This window comes from Pristis pectinata, unplaced genomic scaffold (assembly GCF_009764475.1).
Source record: "Pristis pectinata isolate sPriPec2 unplaced genomic scaffold, sPriPec2.1.pri scaffold_130_arrow_ctg1, whole genome shotgun sequence".
Taxonomy (NCBI): Eukaryota; Metazoa; Chordata; class Chondrichthyes; order Rhinopristiformes; family Pristidae; genus Pristis; species Pristis pectinata.
Genome location: NW_026262474.1, coordinates 37,879 through 52,265, shown reverse-complemented (window position 1 = coordinate 52,265; position 14,387 = coordinate 37,879). Strand labels below are relative to the sequence as shown.

Here is a 14,387-nt window from a genome sequence, read left to right as displayed (position 1 = left end):
TCTGCTCCTCAGGGAATGTCAACCGATTAGTCAAACGTGATTTTCCTTTCACAAACCCATGCTCTCTCTGCTCAATCCTGTTATTCTTTCCAAGCTGTTCTGTTGGTACTTTTTGTTGGTTTTCCCCACCACTGATGTTTGTTCCCCATCTACTTTCTTAAACGGTGGGGTCACAGCAACAATCCCAGAAGCTGTGGACCTGAAGAAGCAGAGTCTAAAGCTGCCTTTCCAAACGCAGGCAAGTAGATCAGCAGGACCTTGGGATTGAGCAGTTCTAATCTCACCAACGCCTCAAGTACTTGTTCTTAACAAAAGCTACGTCCTTCATTCTTCGGTCTCCCGAGACATTTGATCCTCTAGGATTTCTGCCAGATCTTTTGTGTCCATGAAGACAGACACAAGTATTTGTTTAATTTCCCAACCGCTTCCTTATTCCCCATTATACTTTGCCCTGCCCCTGGCTGTGAGGGACCCACACTTGCCCTCACTGACCTTTTCTTTCTAACATGCCTCTGTACACCATGTCTTGTTCCTGCAGCCCTTCTTTGAACTGTAGGTCATATTGCCACTGCTTGTTCTTCAGAACTTTAACCCCTTCCCCCTCATACGTTGACAGGAACCCCTCCCTCTCCGACCCCTCTCTCCATTCCCCTGCTCAGGGGGGAACCACCTTGGGGCTGAACCACAACCCCCCCCCCCCCCCCCCCCATCCCATGAACTGTTCGTGGAAACCCCTTCAACACACTCTGTGGGACCCTCCTGTCCTTGAAGGGGTGGGATGGGAGGCTGGGGTTGGGGGCCGGACCAGCCTGTGGATCCAGACGGCACCCACTCTGCTGCTCCTCTCTCCACCTCCCTGCTGTTCCAGACCCCATCCACTCTGCCGCTCTCCAGGCTCACCTACGGTCATGTCCCATGTTCCATTAACCTTCTTGTGTATCCGTTACTCTTCCCCATAGTGAATGTGCACAATATCCCCCACACCGACAATCCTACAGAGCGGCATTCCTTCAGTGCCATGTCACCCTTCCCACATTTCCCGGGAGTGTGTGACGGGACACTGCAGAGGGAGCTTCACCTTGTGTCTGACCCGTGCCCTGGGAGTGTGTGACGGGACAGAGTAGAGGGAGCTTCACCCTGTGTCTGACCCGTGCCCTGGGAGTGTGTGACGGGACAGTGCAGAGGGAGCTTCACTCAGAGTTTGAAACACAGAGACTAGGAAGTTGTACAAAAATTAAACTATTTATCTCCATTTATAGATTTCCACTAGAAAATTTAAGCAGAGATTTAAAGCACATTATCAAAGGTGAGAGACACACATTCCACACAGATGTACAGGGCAAGAGGTTGGACACACACACACACACAGAACCACACAGACATACCCACCACACACATGCATACAGACGGATACACGGAGGCATACATACATACACAGTTGCACACACACAGATATACAGCCATACACATAGTCAAACACACACACACACACACACACACACACACACACACAGTCACGCGCACAGGCAAAGACAGACTCACACACACATGCAGAGGGGTGCACACATGCGCACACGCAGACACACAGGTGCACACAGCTACACAGGTGCATGCAGATATGCAGAGACAGACACACCCACGCACACACATACAGAAATTGACACAGGCACACACACTGACAGATGCACACATCTAGACGTAGACACAGACGCGCGTGTGCACACACACACACACACAGGTACAGAAACAGACACACTCCCACAGTAAGGGACACAATCTGACACACACAGGCAGACGTACACACACACACCCACACACTCACAGACACACAAGAGGTACAGAAACAGACACACACCCACAGTGAGGGCACAATCAGACAGACAGACACACACACACACCCACACACTCACAGACACACAAAAGGTACAGAAACAGACACACACCCACAGTGAGGGCACAATCAGACAGACAGACACACACACACACACACACACACAATCAGACGTACACACGCACGCACACACACCCAAGGGCTGATGTCCTGCTCCCCCACTGTACAGAGCACGCAGACGGCACTTCTGACATTGACACCACAGTTCCCCACCCCTGATCCCGGCTCCGGCGGGGAACGGTTGGGGTGGGGGAGTGATGGTGAGGTGGTGGGGGTGGTGAAGAGCTGACTGACCCACAGCCCCTCCCCACCACCACTGAGCATGGCCCAGCCAGCCACACCCCTGATCCATCGTCCACGGGGTGGGGTGAGGTCAAATAGTGGGGGGGGGGGGGTGCAGAGTGTGTGTCCTCTGACCTTGACCTCCACCCACAAACCGCCACCTCTCTCAAGCATAAATAGACAGTCAGAGCATTGATGGTGGGAGGGGCTGTCATGCTCCCCTCGCCCTCTGCGATAGAGACCCCCCTCTGTGGGAGGGGGGTGTGGTGGTCCCTCGCTGCCGCCGGGGAGCTGGGCCGATGTCCACAGTTACGTTGGTGAAGAGCGGGAGGTGCTGGCGAGCCAGGGTGGTGTAGACCAAGGAGTTCATCCCATCCTGGGTCCAGGAGCGGCGTGTGCGGAGCAGCAGGTCAAACCTGTCGGGGGAGGGGGGCGGAGAGAGGGAGAGAGGGAGGGAACGAGGGACAGAGCGACGGGGAGAGGGAGGGGGGAGAGGGGGGGAGAGGGAGGAGGGAGGGGGGGGAGAGGGAGGGGGGAGAGGGGGGGAGAGGGAGGGGGAGGGGGGGAGAGGGGGGAGAGGGGGGAGAGAGGGGGGTGTGGGGGTAGGGGGGAGGGGGGAGAGAGGGGTGGAGGGGGGGTGAGTGGGGGGAGGGGTGGAGGGGTGGAGATGGGGGGAGGGAGAGAGAAGGGGGAGGGGGAGAGAGAGGGGAGAGGGGGGTGTGGGGGGGAGGAGGGAGAGAGGGGTGGAGGGGGGGTGAGTGGGGGGAGGGGTGGAGGGGTGGAGATGGGGGGAGGGAGAGAGAGACGGGGGAGAGTTGGTGGGGAGAGAGAGGGCGAGCGAGAGGGGAGACAAGGAGAAGCAGAAAAATGGAATGAGACACAGAGGTAGAGAGAGAAGGAAGGCGAGGGACAGGCGGATGGAAATGAGAAGGGAATGCGAGGGACGAGTGCGCAGTGTAGATGAAATAAAAGACAGAGAAGGTGGGAGAGAGGCAGATAGTAAAAGAGAAATGGAAGTGATGTGAGAGACCCGGGGGGAGGGAGGGAAGGAAACAGAGAACATTAGTGGGTGAATAAACTGCCAATCACTCCCCATCTCCGCCGCCATACACACCCTGGAGCAGACCGCGTCCAGGGGAAAAGCACGCACTCACGGCAGCTACGCGCCTCCACACAGCAGCATCGCGTCACGCCCTGGGACCGATCCAGTCACGGAGACCTCCCTCCCCCCCCCCCCCCCCACCACCTCCCGCAACACAAACCTCCGTGGGTTCTGCTCGTTTCCCTGGTCCGAGTTGTGTTTGATCATCTTGTAGCGCCCCAGAGAGAGGGACGGGCGGGAGATGGTCATACCGGCCAGCTGCAGCCTGAGGAGCAGAGCAGAGGGCGGCGTGAGACAGGCATCGGACTCATGGGAGGGGGAGAGAGAGTGGGGGGGGGTTGCAGCAGGAGAGGGGGAGAGAGAGAGAGAGAGAGATGATGGGACTGTTAATGAGTGAGAGTCAGAGGGAGCGAGAGTCGAACAGATTTATAGAACGAGTAAAAGTTTGAGAGAAGGAAGAGGCAGAGTGAGTGTCAATGAGAGACGCGAGAGTGAGAGGCGGAGGCAGGGAGAAAGAAGAAGTACAGTCAATGAGAGAGACAGAAAGACGGAGAGATTGGGAGAAAATGAGAGAGGCGGAGACAGACGGAAGGAAACAGATGTCTCAAGGGAAGGACAAAAGGAAAGAACAGAGAGAAAGTGATTCATGAGAGTGAAAGGCAGGGAAAGAGAGGGAGGGAGGAGAGAGACCTACAGAGTCAGACAGAGAGAACGCAGGGAGAGAGAGAAACAGCGACAGACAGAGGGAGAGGGACAGGAGAGCGCAACACACGGAACGGAAAGAAGAGATGCATACCGAGAGAGAGTATGCAGAACGGAAATAAAGGAGGTGGGGTAGAGAGGATTGAGAGGCGAAAATAGTAGGTTTAGAGGAGGCAGTCAAAGAAAGAGGGTAGCAGGAGCAGGGAGAGAAAGTAGTAAATAATCAAATATTAACATCAACAGGGTCACAACAGTGGATTAAAGAGGGACAGTGTGAGGGAGGGGGATTAACGTCAGTGGGGATACAGTCAGTGACACGGGGCGCTGGGGAAGAGGGGTCACTGAGAAACGGTGTGAGGGAGGGGGATTGTCAGTGGGGATACAGTCAGTGACACGGGGCGCTGGGGGAGAGGGGTCACTGAGGGACGGTGTGAGGGAGGGGGATTAACGTCAGTGGGGATACAGTCAGTGTCACGGGGCGCTGGGGAAGAGGGGTCACTGAGAAACGGTGTGAGGGAGGGGGATTGTCAGTGGGGATACAGTCAGTGACACGGGGCGCTGGGGGAGAGGGGTCACTGAGGGACGGTGTGAGGGAGGGGGATTAACGTCAGTGGGGATACAGTCAGTGTCACGGGGCGCTGGGGGAGAGGGGTCACTGAGGGACGATGTGAGGGAGGGGGATTAACGTCAGTGGGGATACAGTCAGTGATACAGGGAGCTGGGGAGAGGGGTCACTGAGGGACGGTGTGAGGGAGGGGGATTAACGTCAGTGGGGATACTGTCAGTGACACGGGGCGCTGGGGGAGAGGGGTCACTGAGGGACGGTGTGAGGGAGGGGGATTAACATCAGTGGGGATACAGTCAGTGACACAGGGCACTGGGGAAGAGGGGTCACTGAGGGACGGTGTTGCACTCACCTTGAATTGCTGGTGTTCCTGGAACAGAAACGTGACAGGGTAATGGAGAGGAGTGTGGGATTGGGAGAGAGAATGTAAAATGAGTGATACGTCAGGCAAGACAGAAAACATCAGGTACAATTGACAAGGAAGATCAAAGAGGGCTCAGTGACTCGCTCTCCCTCTCTCCACCATCACTCCCTCTCAAACACACTCTCTCCTCCTCTAACTCCCACACGGTGTCCCACATGGAAAAATACGCAAAGATCTCTGGGGGTGGGTTACAGGCTGGGATCTGATCCAGGGGTTCGGGGGGGGTTTATATATAGAATACCAGATCCCCGGGAGTGGGTTACAGGCTGGGATCTGATCCAGGGGTTCGGGGGGGGTTTATATATAGAATACCAGATCCCCGGGAGTGGGTTACAGGCTGGGATCTGATCCAGGGGTTCGGGGGGTTTCTATATAGAATAACAGATCCCCGGGAGTGGGTTACAGGCTGGGATCTGATCCAGGGGTTCGGGGGGGTTTCTATATAGAATAACAGATCCCCGGGAGTGGGTTACAGGCTGGGATCTGATCCAGGGGTTCGGGGGGTTTATATATAGAATAACAGACCCCCGGGAGTGGGTTACAGGCTGGGATCTGATCCAGGGGTACAGGGTTCACTCAGGATTACCTGGTAGCGATATCATCATCTTCACCCCCCCAGCCCCAGTACTCGTTCGGGAATCCATTCATTCGAAGGTACTGCTCAGGTGTCACAGCAGACACGCCTCCAAAATATGTCTTGTACGGCAGTCTGAAAGTACAATGAGAGTACATCGACAATCGGCGCAAACTGCCCCGGGAACAGTCACATCCGGAACCAGATCAGAATTTGGTATCTGTAATCTCAAGTCATGTGAGGGAACGTTCCTTCAATAGTGATCTGTGTGTGTGTGTGTGTGTGCCCGTGTGTGAGGGAACGTTCCTTCAATAGTGATCTCTGTGTGTGTGTGTGTGTGTGTGTGTGTGCGCGCGCGTGTGCCCGTGTGTGAGGGAACGTTCCTTCAATAGTGATCTGTGTGTGCGTGCGCGCACGCGCGCGTGTGAGGGAACGTTCCTTCAATAGTGATCTCAGTGTGTGTGCGCGCGCCCGGGTGTGAGGGATCACTGCGTTAGCAGGATGCGGTACTCACTGGTAGCCGAACTTGTTCATGGCGATGGAGACGTGCCTCGGGTGGTCGGGGTCGCAGGTGTAGATGTTGTGGTCGTTCTCCGGGATGAGGTCCACATCGTGGAGGAAGAGGCAGTCCCAGTCCTCGTCCTTCATCGCCTCCTTCACCCCCACGTTCAGCAGCTTGGCTCGGTTGAAGGTCTCGTTGCCGGCCTGCGCAGTGGGAGGGCGATGGGAAACGTTACTCAAGCTGGAGAAAGTGGAGGGGGTCGTTCAGCCCCTCTCCAGCCTGCTGTCAGAAACAGGAGAACTGTACAGCCCTCACACAGGATGGGGCAGGTACTGGGAGTGTTGTTCCCGTTACGGGGCTGGGTGGGGAGGGGAGGGAGGGAGGGAGGGTTGAGCACAGCAGTGAAGGTTGGGGAGGGAGGGGAGAGGTGGTGGGTGGGTGGGTTAGTGAGTGGGAGGGTAGGGGGGGTTGGAGGGGAGGGGAGGGGAGTTGTGGGTTTGGAGGGGAGGGGTCGGAGGGGAGGGGAGTTGTGGTGTTGCAGTGGAGGGGAGGGGTTGGAGAGGAGGGGAAGGCGGGAAGGGCTTGGAGGGGTGGGTTGGAGGGGAGGTGTTGGAGAGGAGGGTTTGGAGGGGGAGGGGAGGATGGAGGGCAGCAGTGGAGGAGTTGGAGGGGTGTGTGGGGTTGGCATCAGAGGGGGGAGAGCGAAGGGCGGGAGGGGAGGGGAGTGGGGAGGAGGGGGGAGGGCGGAGGGTGGGAGTGGAGGGGTTGGAGGGGAGGGCGGAGGGTGGGAGTGGAGGGGAGTGGTTGGAGGGGAGGGGAAGGGCGTGGAGGACGGGAGGGGAGGGGTTTGAAGGGGAGTGCGGAGGGCGGGAGGGGAGGGGAATGCGGAGGAGTGGGGGGAGGGCGGAGGGTGGGAGTGGAGGGGAGTGGTTGGAGTGGAGGGCGGGAGGGGAGGGGTTTGGAGGGGAGGGCGGGAGGGGAGGGGAGTGGTTGGAGTGGAGGGCGGGAGGGGAGGGGAGGGGTTTGGAGGGGAGTGTGGAGGGTGGGAGGGGAGGGGTTTGGAGGGGAGTGCGGAGGGCGGGAGGGGAGGGGAGGGCAGGGCAGTGCGGAGGGCGGGAGGGGAGGGCAGTGCGGAGGGCAGTGCGGAGGGCGGGAGGGGAGGGGATGGGAGGGCAGGGCAGTGCGGAGGGCGGGAGGGGAGGGGAGTGCGGAGGGCGGGAGGGGAGGGGAGGGGAGGGCAGGGCAGTGTGGAGGGCGGGAGGGGAGGGGAGGAGAGGGCAGGGCAGTGCCGGCAGCCTCACCTGGTGGATGACGTACAGCCCGTACTGCAGCTGCTGCCGCTGGAGGAAGGGGTGCAGGTAGTAGAGGAAGTGCCGGAGGTGGGGCTCCCGGTGCCGGTGTGGTACGATCACCGCCGTCCGGTGACGCGCCTGGCAATTCGGTGGCACGTAGAACCCTCCCGGTGTCACCAGAGGATTCCGATCCCGGATCTCGTCCAGCGAGGGCGTCCGGTTGAAGGAAATGGCCAGAGGGCCAACTGTGTGGGAGGGGAGGGGGAGAGAGGGGGGCAGGGGAGGGAAGGGGGAAGAGGGGAAGGGGAGTCGGGGGAGGGAAGAGAGGGGTGAGAGAGAAGAGGGAACAGAGAGAGATGGGCAGGGGGGAAGAGAGGGGCGGGGAGAGGGGTAGGGGGTGGAGGGGGAGAGGGGTGAGAGAGAAGAGGGAACAGGGAAAGATGGGCAGGGGGGGAGAGGGGGCGGGGAGAGGGGTAGGGGGTAGAGGGGGGAGAAAAGGGTGGAGTAGGGGGGTGGGGACAAAAGAGAGTCAGGGCAAGAAACAGGCAGAACATCCTCACACCAACGCTCGCCCCCTCCCCCTTCACCCACCCATCCCTCCTCCCTCCTTCCCTCCCTCCCTGTCACACCTCCACCCCTCCTCCCATCACTGGCCGGTTCCCTGCTTCACTGCTCCTGGGTTATTCGCCTTTCGTGGCGGCTGCGTTTCCAACCAGCAAGGTTTTTGCAGCGCAGGAACAGCCCACCACGTCTGTGTCGACCGTGATGCCAATCTGACTGATCCCACCTGCCTGCATGTGGCCTGTACCCCTCCATTCCCTACCTGTTCACGCCTCTGTCTGAATGCCTCTCAAACACCGTCACCATATTTACTTCCAAGCCCACCCCTGGCAGCCCGTTCCAGGCACCCACCACTCTCCGTTAAAAAAACTTGCCTCATAAACCTCCTTTAAACTTTCCCCCTCTCACCAGCGCTCTAGTATTTGACATTTCCACCCCAGGAGAGGAATTCTGACCATCTAACCTGGCTCTCAGAATTTTATAAACCACTATCAGTTCTCCCCTCAACCTCCGACACTCCAGAACGAACAACCCAATTTGCCAACCTCTCCTTATAGCTAACACTGTCTAATCCTGGTGAACTTCTGCACCCTCTCCAAAGCCTCCACACCCTTCCTGTAACAGGGCGACCGGAACTGCTCACAACACTCCATCTGTGGCCTAACCAAAGTTTTATACAGCAGTAACATGACTTCTTGACTTTTATACTCAACACCCTGACCAATGAAGGCCAGCGTGCCACACGCCTTCTTCACCACCCACTTGTGTCTCCACTTTCAGGGAGCTGTGGACTTGCGCCCCAGGATCCCTCTGTACATCGGTGCTCCTCAGGGTCCTGACATTTACAATGTACCTTCCTCTTACATTTGACCTCCCAAAGTGCAACACCTCACACTTGTCCGGGTTAAACTCCATCTGCCGTTTCTCTGCCCACGTTTCCAACTGATCCGTATCACGCTCAATCCTTCCTCACAATCCACCGCTCCCCCGATGTTTACATTGTCTGCAAATTTACGAATCAACCCACCTACATTTTAATCCAAATCATTGCTATTTATCATGAACAACAGGTCCCAGCACTGATCCCCGTGGGATACCACTGATCACAGCCCTCCAGTCAGAAGAACACCCCTCCAACACTGCCCTCTTGTCTTCTACGGACAAGCCAACTTTGAATCTATGTCTCCATGGATCCCAAGTGCCTTAATCTTCTGGATCAGCCTACAATGAGAGATCTTGTCAGACAACATCTACTGCCCCACCCTCATCAACCACCTTCGTCACCACCTCAAATTCAATCCTTTGTAAGACGTGACCTCCCCTCTACAAAGCCATGCTGACTGTCCCAAGTCCCTACTTTTCCAGATACGAGTAGAACTTATCCCAAAGAATGCTCTCCAATAACTTCCCTACCGCAGACGTAAAGCTCACCGGCCTACGATATCCTGGTTTGTCCCTGTTGTCATCCTTAAATGGAGGATCAACACCGGCTGTTCTCCAGACCTCTGGGACATCAGCTGTGGCTGAAGAGGATCGAGTCAAGGCCCCACAATCTCCCCTCTCTCAATAACCTGGGATGGATCCCAACAGGCCCTGGGGACTTGTCCACCCTCACGTTCTTCAAGAGACCCAACACCTCCTCCTCCTTGGTGAGCACCGACTGATGTGAAGTCCTCGTTCAGCACCTCGCCCACTGCCTCTGGCTCCAGACATCAATCCTCCCCTTTGTCCGTGAGTGGACCCACCCTCTCCCGTGTTGCCCTCTTGTTTTTAATGTACGTATAAAATATCCTGGGACTTTCCTTAATCCTCCTCACCGGGAACATTTCACGGCCCCTTTCACCCCTCCTGATTCCCTGTTTAAGTTCTCTCCTGCTTCCTTTACATTGCTCAAGGATCCTGTCCGATTTCAGCTTCCCAAACCTCACGTGTGCTTCCTTTTCTCTCGACATCCGAGGTTCCCGAACCTCGCCATCCCAGTTGGTCCTGAATTCTGACCAGCTGCCCTTCAAACCACTCCCACGTCAGTTGTGGACTTACCCAATAACAGCCGCTCCCAGTCTCCTCTCCCCGGCACCGGCCGAACACCGCTGTAATTACCCTTTCCCCAGTCGAGCTCATTCCCCCGAGGTCCAGTCTTGAAACATAACTATCTGAAAACGTATGGAGTCCAACTGTTCCTGAAGTGTTCTCCGATCCCAACACAAGGTCCGCTGTGGCCCTTCCCTGGTCGGGAACACTTGGATGTACTGTGTCAAGGAACCCTCCTGGATGCACCCAATAAACTCTACCATCTAAGCCTCCTGCACATGGAGTCCCAGTCAATATCAGGGAAGTTAAGGTCGCCCACAAGAACTACCCTGTTATTTTTACACCTTTCCATAATCTGCCTACAGATCTGTTCCTCTCTCCCACTGGCTAGTGGGAGGCCTACAGTATAACCCCATCAGAGTGACTGCACCTTTCCTATTCAGGAAAGGGGGCAGTGGACATGCACCCATCTACATCAACAGTGCTGAGGTCAAGAGGGTTGAGATCTTCAAGTTCCTAGGAGTGAACCTCACCAACAGCCTGTCCTGGTCAAATCACGTAGATGCAACGGCCAAGAAAGCTCACCAGTGCCTCTACTTCCTCAGGAGGCTAAAGAAATTCGGTTTGTCTCCTTTGACACTCACCAACTTTTATCGATGCACTATAGAAAGCATCCTCTCTGGATGTATCAGGGCTTGGTACGGCAACTGCTCTGCCCAGGACCGCAAGAACACAGCCCAGCACATTGCGGAAATCAGCCTCCCCTCGTTGGACTCCCTTTACCTCTCACTGCCTTGGTGAAGCAGACAGCATAATCAAAGACCCCACCCGCCCGGGTCATTCTCTCTTCTCTCCTCTTCCATCGAGTAGAAGATACAGGAGCCTGAGGGGACATACCACCAGACTTAAAGACGGCTTCTACTCCACTGTGATAAGGATATTGAACGGTTCCCTTATACAATGAGATGGACTCACGATCTACCTTGTTGTGACCTTGCACCTTATTGCACTGCACTTTCTCTGTAGCTGTGACACTTTACTCTGTACTGTTATTGTTTTTACCTGTACTACTTCAATGCACTCTGTACTAACTCTATGTAACTGCACTGTGTAATGAATTGACCTGTACGATCGGTATGCAAGTGCTTTACTGGACCTCGGTACGTGACAATAATGAACCACTACTATTCCTGCGCTCCACCTCACTGGATGAAACCTCCAGGATGTCCTCTCCAGCTGCTGCTGTGACATTCTCCCTGATCAGTCCCCTCTGTTCCGTCCCTCTCCGTCTCGGCTGAAACACCGGAATCCCGTAACATCGAGCAGCCGGTCCTGCCCTTCCCTCAGCCACGTCTCTGTAGTGGCTGCACCATCGTCGCTCCATATACTAATGCACGGTCTAACTCATTGCTCCTTGCATCGAAATAAACAACGCCCTTCAGACCGTCTTCATTAACCTGGCCCTGCCTGTCCTTCCCTTCAGCCTTGCTTGACCTGATCTCCACCTTCCCCTCGATCCCTCCACCAGCTGACCTGCTGCTCAGATTCCAACCCCCACTGCCATGCTGGTTTAAACCCTCCTGAGTAGCACCAGCAAACCTCCCGGCGAGGACATTGGTTCCCCTCCAATTCAGGTGCAACCTGCCTCTTGTACAGATCCCACCTGCCCTGGAAGAGACCCCAATGATCCCCTTATCTGAAGCCCTCCCTCCTGCACCAGCTCCTTATCCACACATTGAACTGCACCCGTCTCCCTATTTCTTGCCTCACTAGCACATGGCACAGGTAGCAATCCTGAATTACAACCCCAGAAGTCCTCTTTTGTTTTTACTGCCCAACTCCCTAAACTTACTGCCCAACTCCCTAAATTCTCTTTGCAGGACCTCATCTCCCTTCCCGCCTATGTTGTTGGCCCCAGTGGAGACGGCAGACGCTGGACCCTACAGCAACAAGCAATCTGCTGGAGGAACTCAGCGGGTTGAGCAGCATCTGTGGGGAGGGGGTGGAATCGTCGGCATTCCCGGTCGGTCCTGATTCAGACTTTCGACCTGAAACGTCAACAATTCCTTTCCTCTGGAACCCTGCAGCGGATTGTTTGTTGCTATAGGTTCCTGCATCTGCGGTCTCCATTGGGACTACCAACATTGGTACGTACCAATGTGGACCATCACCTCTGACTGCTCACCCTCCCCTTTGAGAATGTCCCATGCCTTCCTGGAACATTCTGGAACCAGGGAGGCAACAACACGCCATCCCGGAGTCTGGCTGGCGCCCACAGATACATCTGTCTGTAGCTCTGACCACCAGTGCTGCCTTACCCTGCTGTACAACAGAGCCAGTCGGTCTGCCTGCTGCCGCTATCACTACCTCCCTCCCCACTTCACCACTCTGCCCCTCCCTCCATCCCTTGCCCCGCTCCCTGGCACTGCCTGTACCTCTCTCACTCTCACCCCTCTGCCTGCACCCCACCCACACTCTGTTCTCCGCCTCACAGACCAAATTACCCCCCCGTTTCTCTACCTCCCCCATTACACCCAGTTCTACCTCCCCCATTACCCCTGTTCCTCTACTTCCCCCATTACCACCCCCCCCGTTCCTCTAACTCCCCCCCTCCGCCTTCGGAGCCTCTTACCCAGATGGGGGGATTTCTGGGGGCAGTAGAAGCGGTGGTGTGTCCCTGGGAGGGAGCGCTGGATCAGGCTGATGTTGGTGTAGACGTCCTGCGTCCTGGAGTAGTCCCAGGCGGGCTGGGGCCCCCGCCACAGCAGGGAGGCCATGCTGCGGATCCCGCCCAACGAGTAGTACAGCAGGAACAGGAGCTGCGAGGCCAGGAGCAGGCCAAAGGTGCACTGTCGGTCCAGGGAGAGGCCACAGCACGAGGGCAGGGAGAGGCACCGCATCATCCTGAGGGGCACGTGAGGATCGTCAGCCTCAGGACCCTGTAACGGGGGGAGTTGTTAACTCAGGTCTGTGATTTGGTGGTGGAGGGGGGGTGGTGGGAGGGGAGTCAGTAACCCCTGGTCTGTAATGGGGGGAGAAGGGGGAGTCGGTAACCCCAGGTCCGTAACAGGAGGAGCCGTTAACCCCAGGTCTGTAACGGGGGGAGCCGTCAACCCCAGGTCTGTAACGGGGGGGAGCCGTCAACCCCAGGTCTGTAACGGGGGTGGGGGGGGGAGGAGGACAGGAGTCATTAACACTTTTGTAATGGGCTGGGAGTAGATAATAACAGAGGAGCTGAATCGGGGTGACAGACGGCTGGGGATGACGTCAGCAATGGGGCGGGAGCAGGGTAACGGACAGTTCAGGTTGAGAGCGGGGCACGGTCAGTGTGTGAGGGAACAGCACAAAAGCTGCAGATGCTGGAAATCTGAAACAAAAACAGAAAATGCCAGAATGACTCAGCAGGTTGGGCAGCATCTGTGGAGAGAGAAAGTCAATGGCTCAGGTCTCCAACCCTCGGTCAGAACCATTCTGATGCAGGGTCACGGACTCAGAAGGTTGACTGTGTCCCTACAAGATGCCGCCTGGCCTGCTGAGTGTTTTCGGCATTTTCTCCTTCTTTCTTCAGAGACTGAGGTGGGTCGGGGTGCAGTGAAATGTGGGTGAGACCAGAGATGTTCTTTGAGAGAGTGATCTTGTGTCAGGCTCTGTTGTCACGGTGCAGGAGGTGACAATGGGGTGGGGGGGCAGGGGCGGAAGGGGGAATTAAAGTGGCAGCAACAGGGAGCTCAGGGTCACCCCTGTGGACGGAGCACAGGTGGTCCGCAGGGAGATCACCCCCAGTGTGTGTCTGGTTCCTCCAGTGCAGAGGAGACCCCAGTGTGAACACCCAACACCGGACACCGGGTTGGAAGGAGGGCAAGTGAATCACTGCTTCAGCTGATGGGACGTTTGGTCCCTGGATGGAGGGGAGGGAAGAGGTGAAAGGTCAGGTGTTGCCCCTCCTGTGGTTACAGGGGAAGGTGGTGTAAGGGGGAGTGGGTGGTGGGGACGGAGGAGCCGACCAGGGCGTCACGGAGGGAACGGTCCCCTCACACTGCTCAGAGGGGAGGGGAAGGTGGGAGCTCGGTGGAGCTGTAGATTGTGAAGGATGACCTGAGGGTGTCGGTGGTGGTGGTAGGTTCTTGCCCCCTATGGGGAAGGCATGAGGGTGGGGGGGGGGGGGGGGGGGGGGGTGGGTCAGGGTGTGATGGACAGTTGTGACGTCAGCGAGGGGAGGGGTCTGGGTGATGGACAGCCGTGTGACGTCAGCGAGGGGCGGGGTCTGGGTGATGGACAGTCGTGTGACGTCAGCGAGGGGCGGGGTCTGGGTGATGGACAGTCGTGTGACGTCGGCGAGGGGCGGGGTCTGGACAGCCGTGTGACGTCAGCGAGGACGGGGTCTGGTGATGGACAGCCGTGTGACGTCAGCGAGGGGCGGGGTCTGTGATGGACAGCCGTGTGACGTCAGCGAGGGGCGGG

General features: G+C 57.0%; 1 protein-coding gene across 2 annotated transcripts; it reads right to left on the bottom strand.

The window, feature by feature from the left end:
* Positions 1-1,223: 1,223 nt before the first annotated feature.
* Positions 1,224-13,288, bottom strand: b4galt3 (UDP-Gal:betaGlcNAc beta 1,4- galactosyltransferase, polypeptide 3). Of its 2 annotated transcripts, XM_052009826.1 has the most exons (7): positions 12,559-13,288; positions 7,344-7,579; positions 6,055-6,245; positions 5,553-5,675; positions 4,895-4,912; positions 3,436-3,540; positions 1,224-2,589 (listed from the first exon to the last, which is right to left on the bottom strand). In XM_052009826.1, the coding sequence occupies exons 1-7, from the start codon at positions 12,827-12,829 to the stop codon at positions 2,385-2,387; spliced, it is 1,149 nt and encodes a 382-aa protein (XP_051865786.1). In that variant the 5' UTR covers positions 12,830-13,288; the 3' UTR covers positions 1,224-2,384. The 2 variants fall into 2 exon arrangements, with proteins under 2 accessions (XP_051865786.1, XP_051865787.1); XM_052009827.1 differs by lacking the exon at positions 4,895-4,912.
* Positions 13,289-14,387: the final 1,099 nt, after the last annotated feature.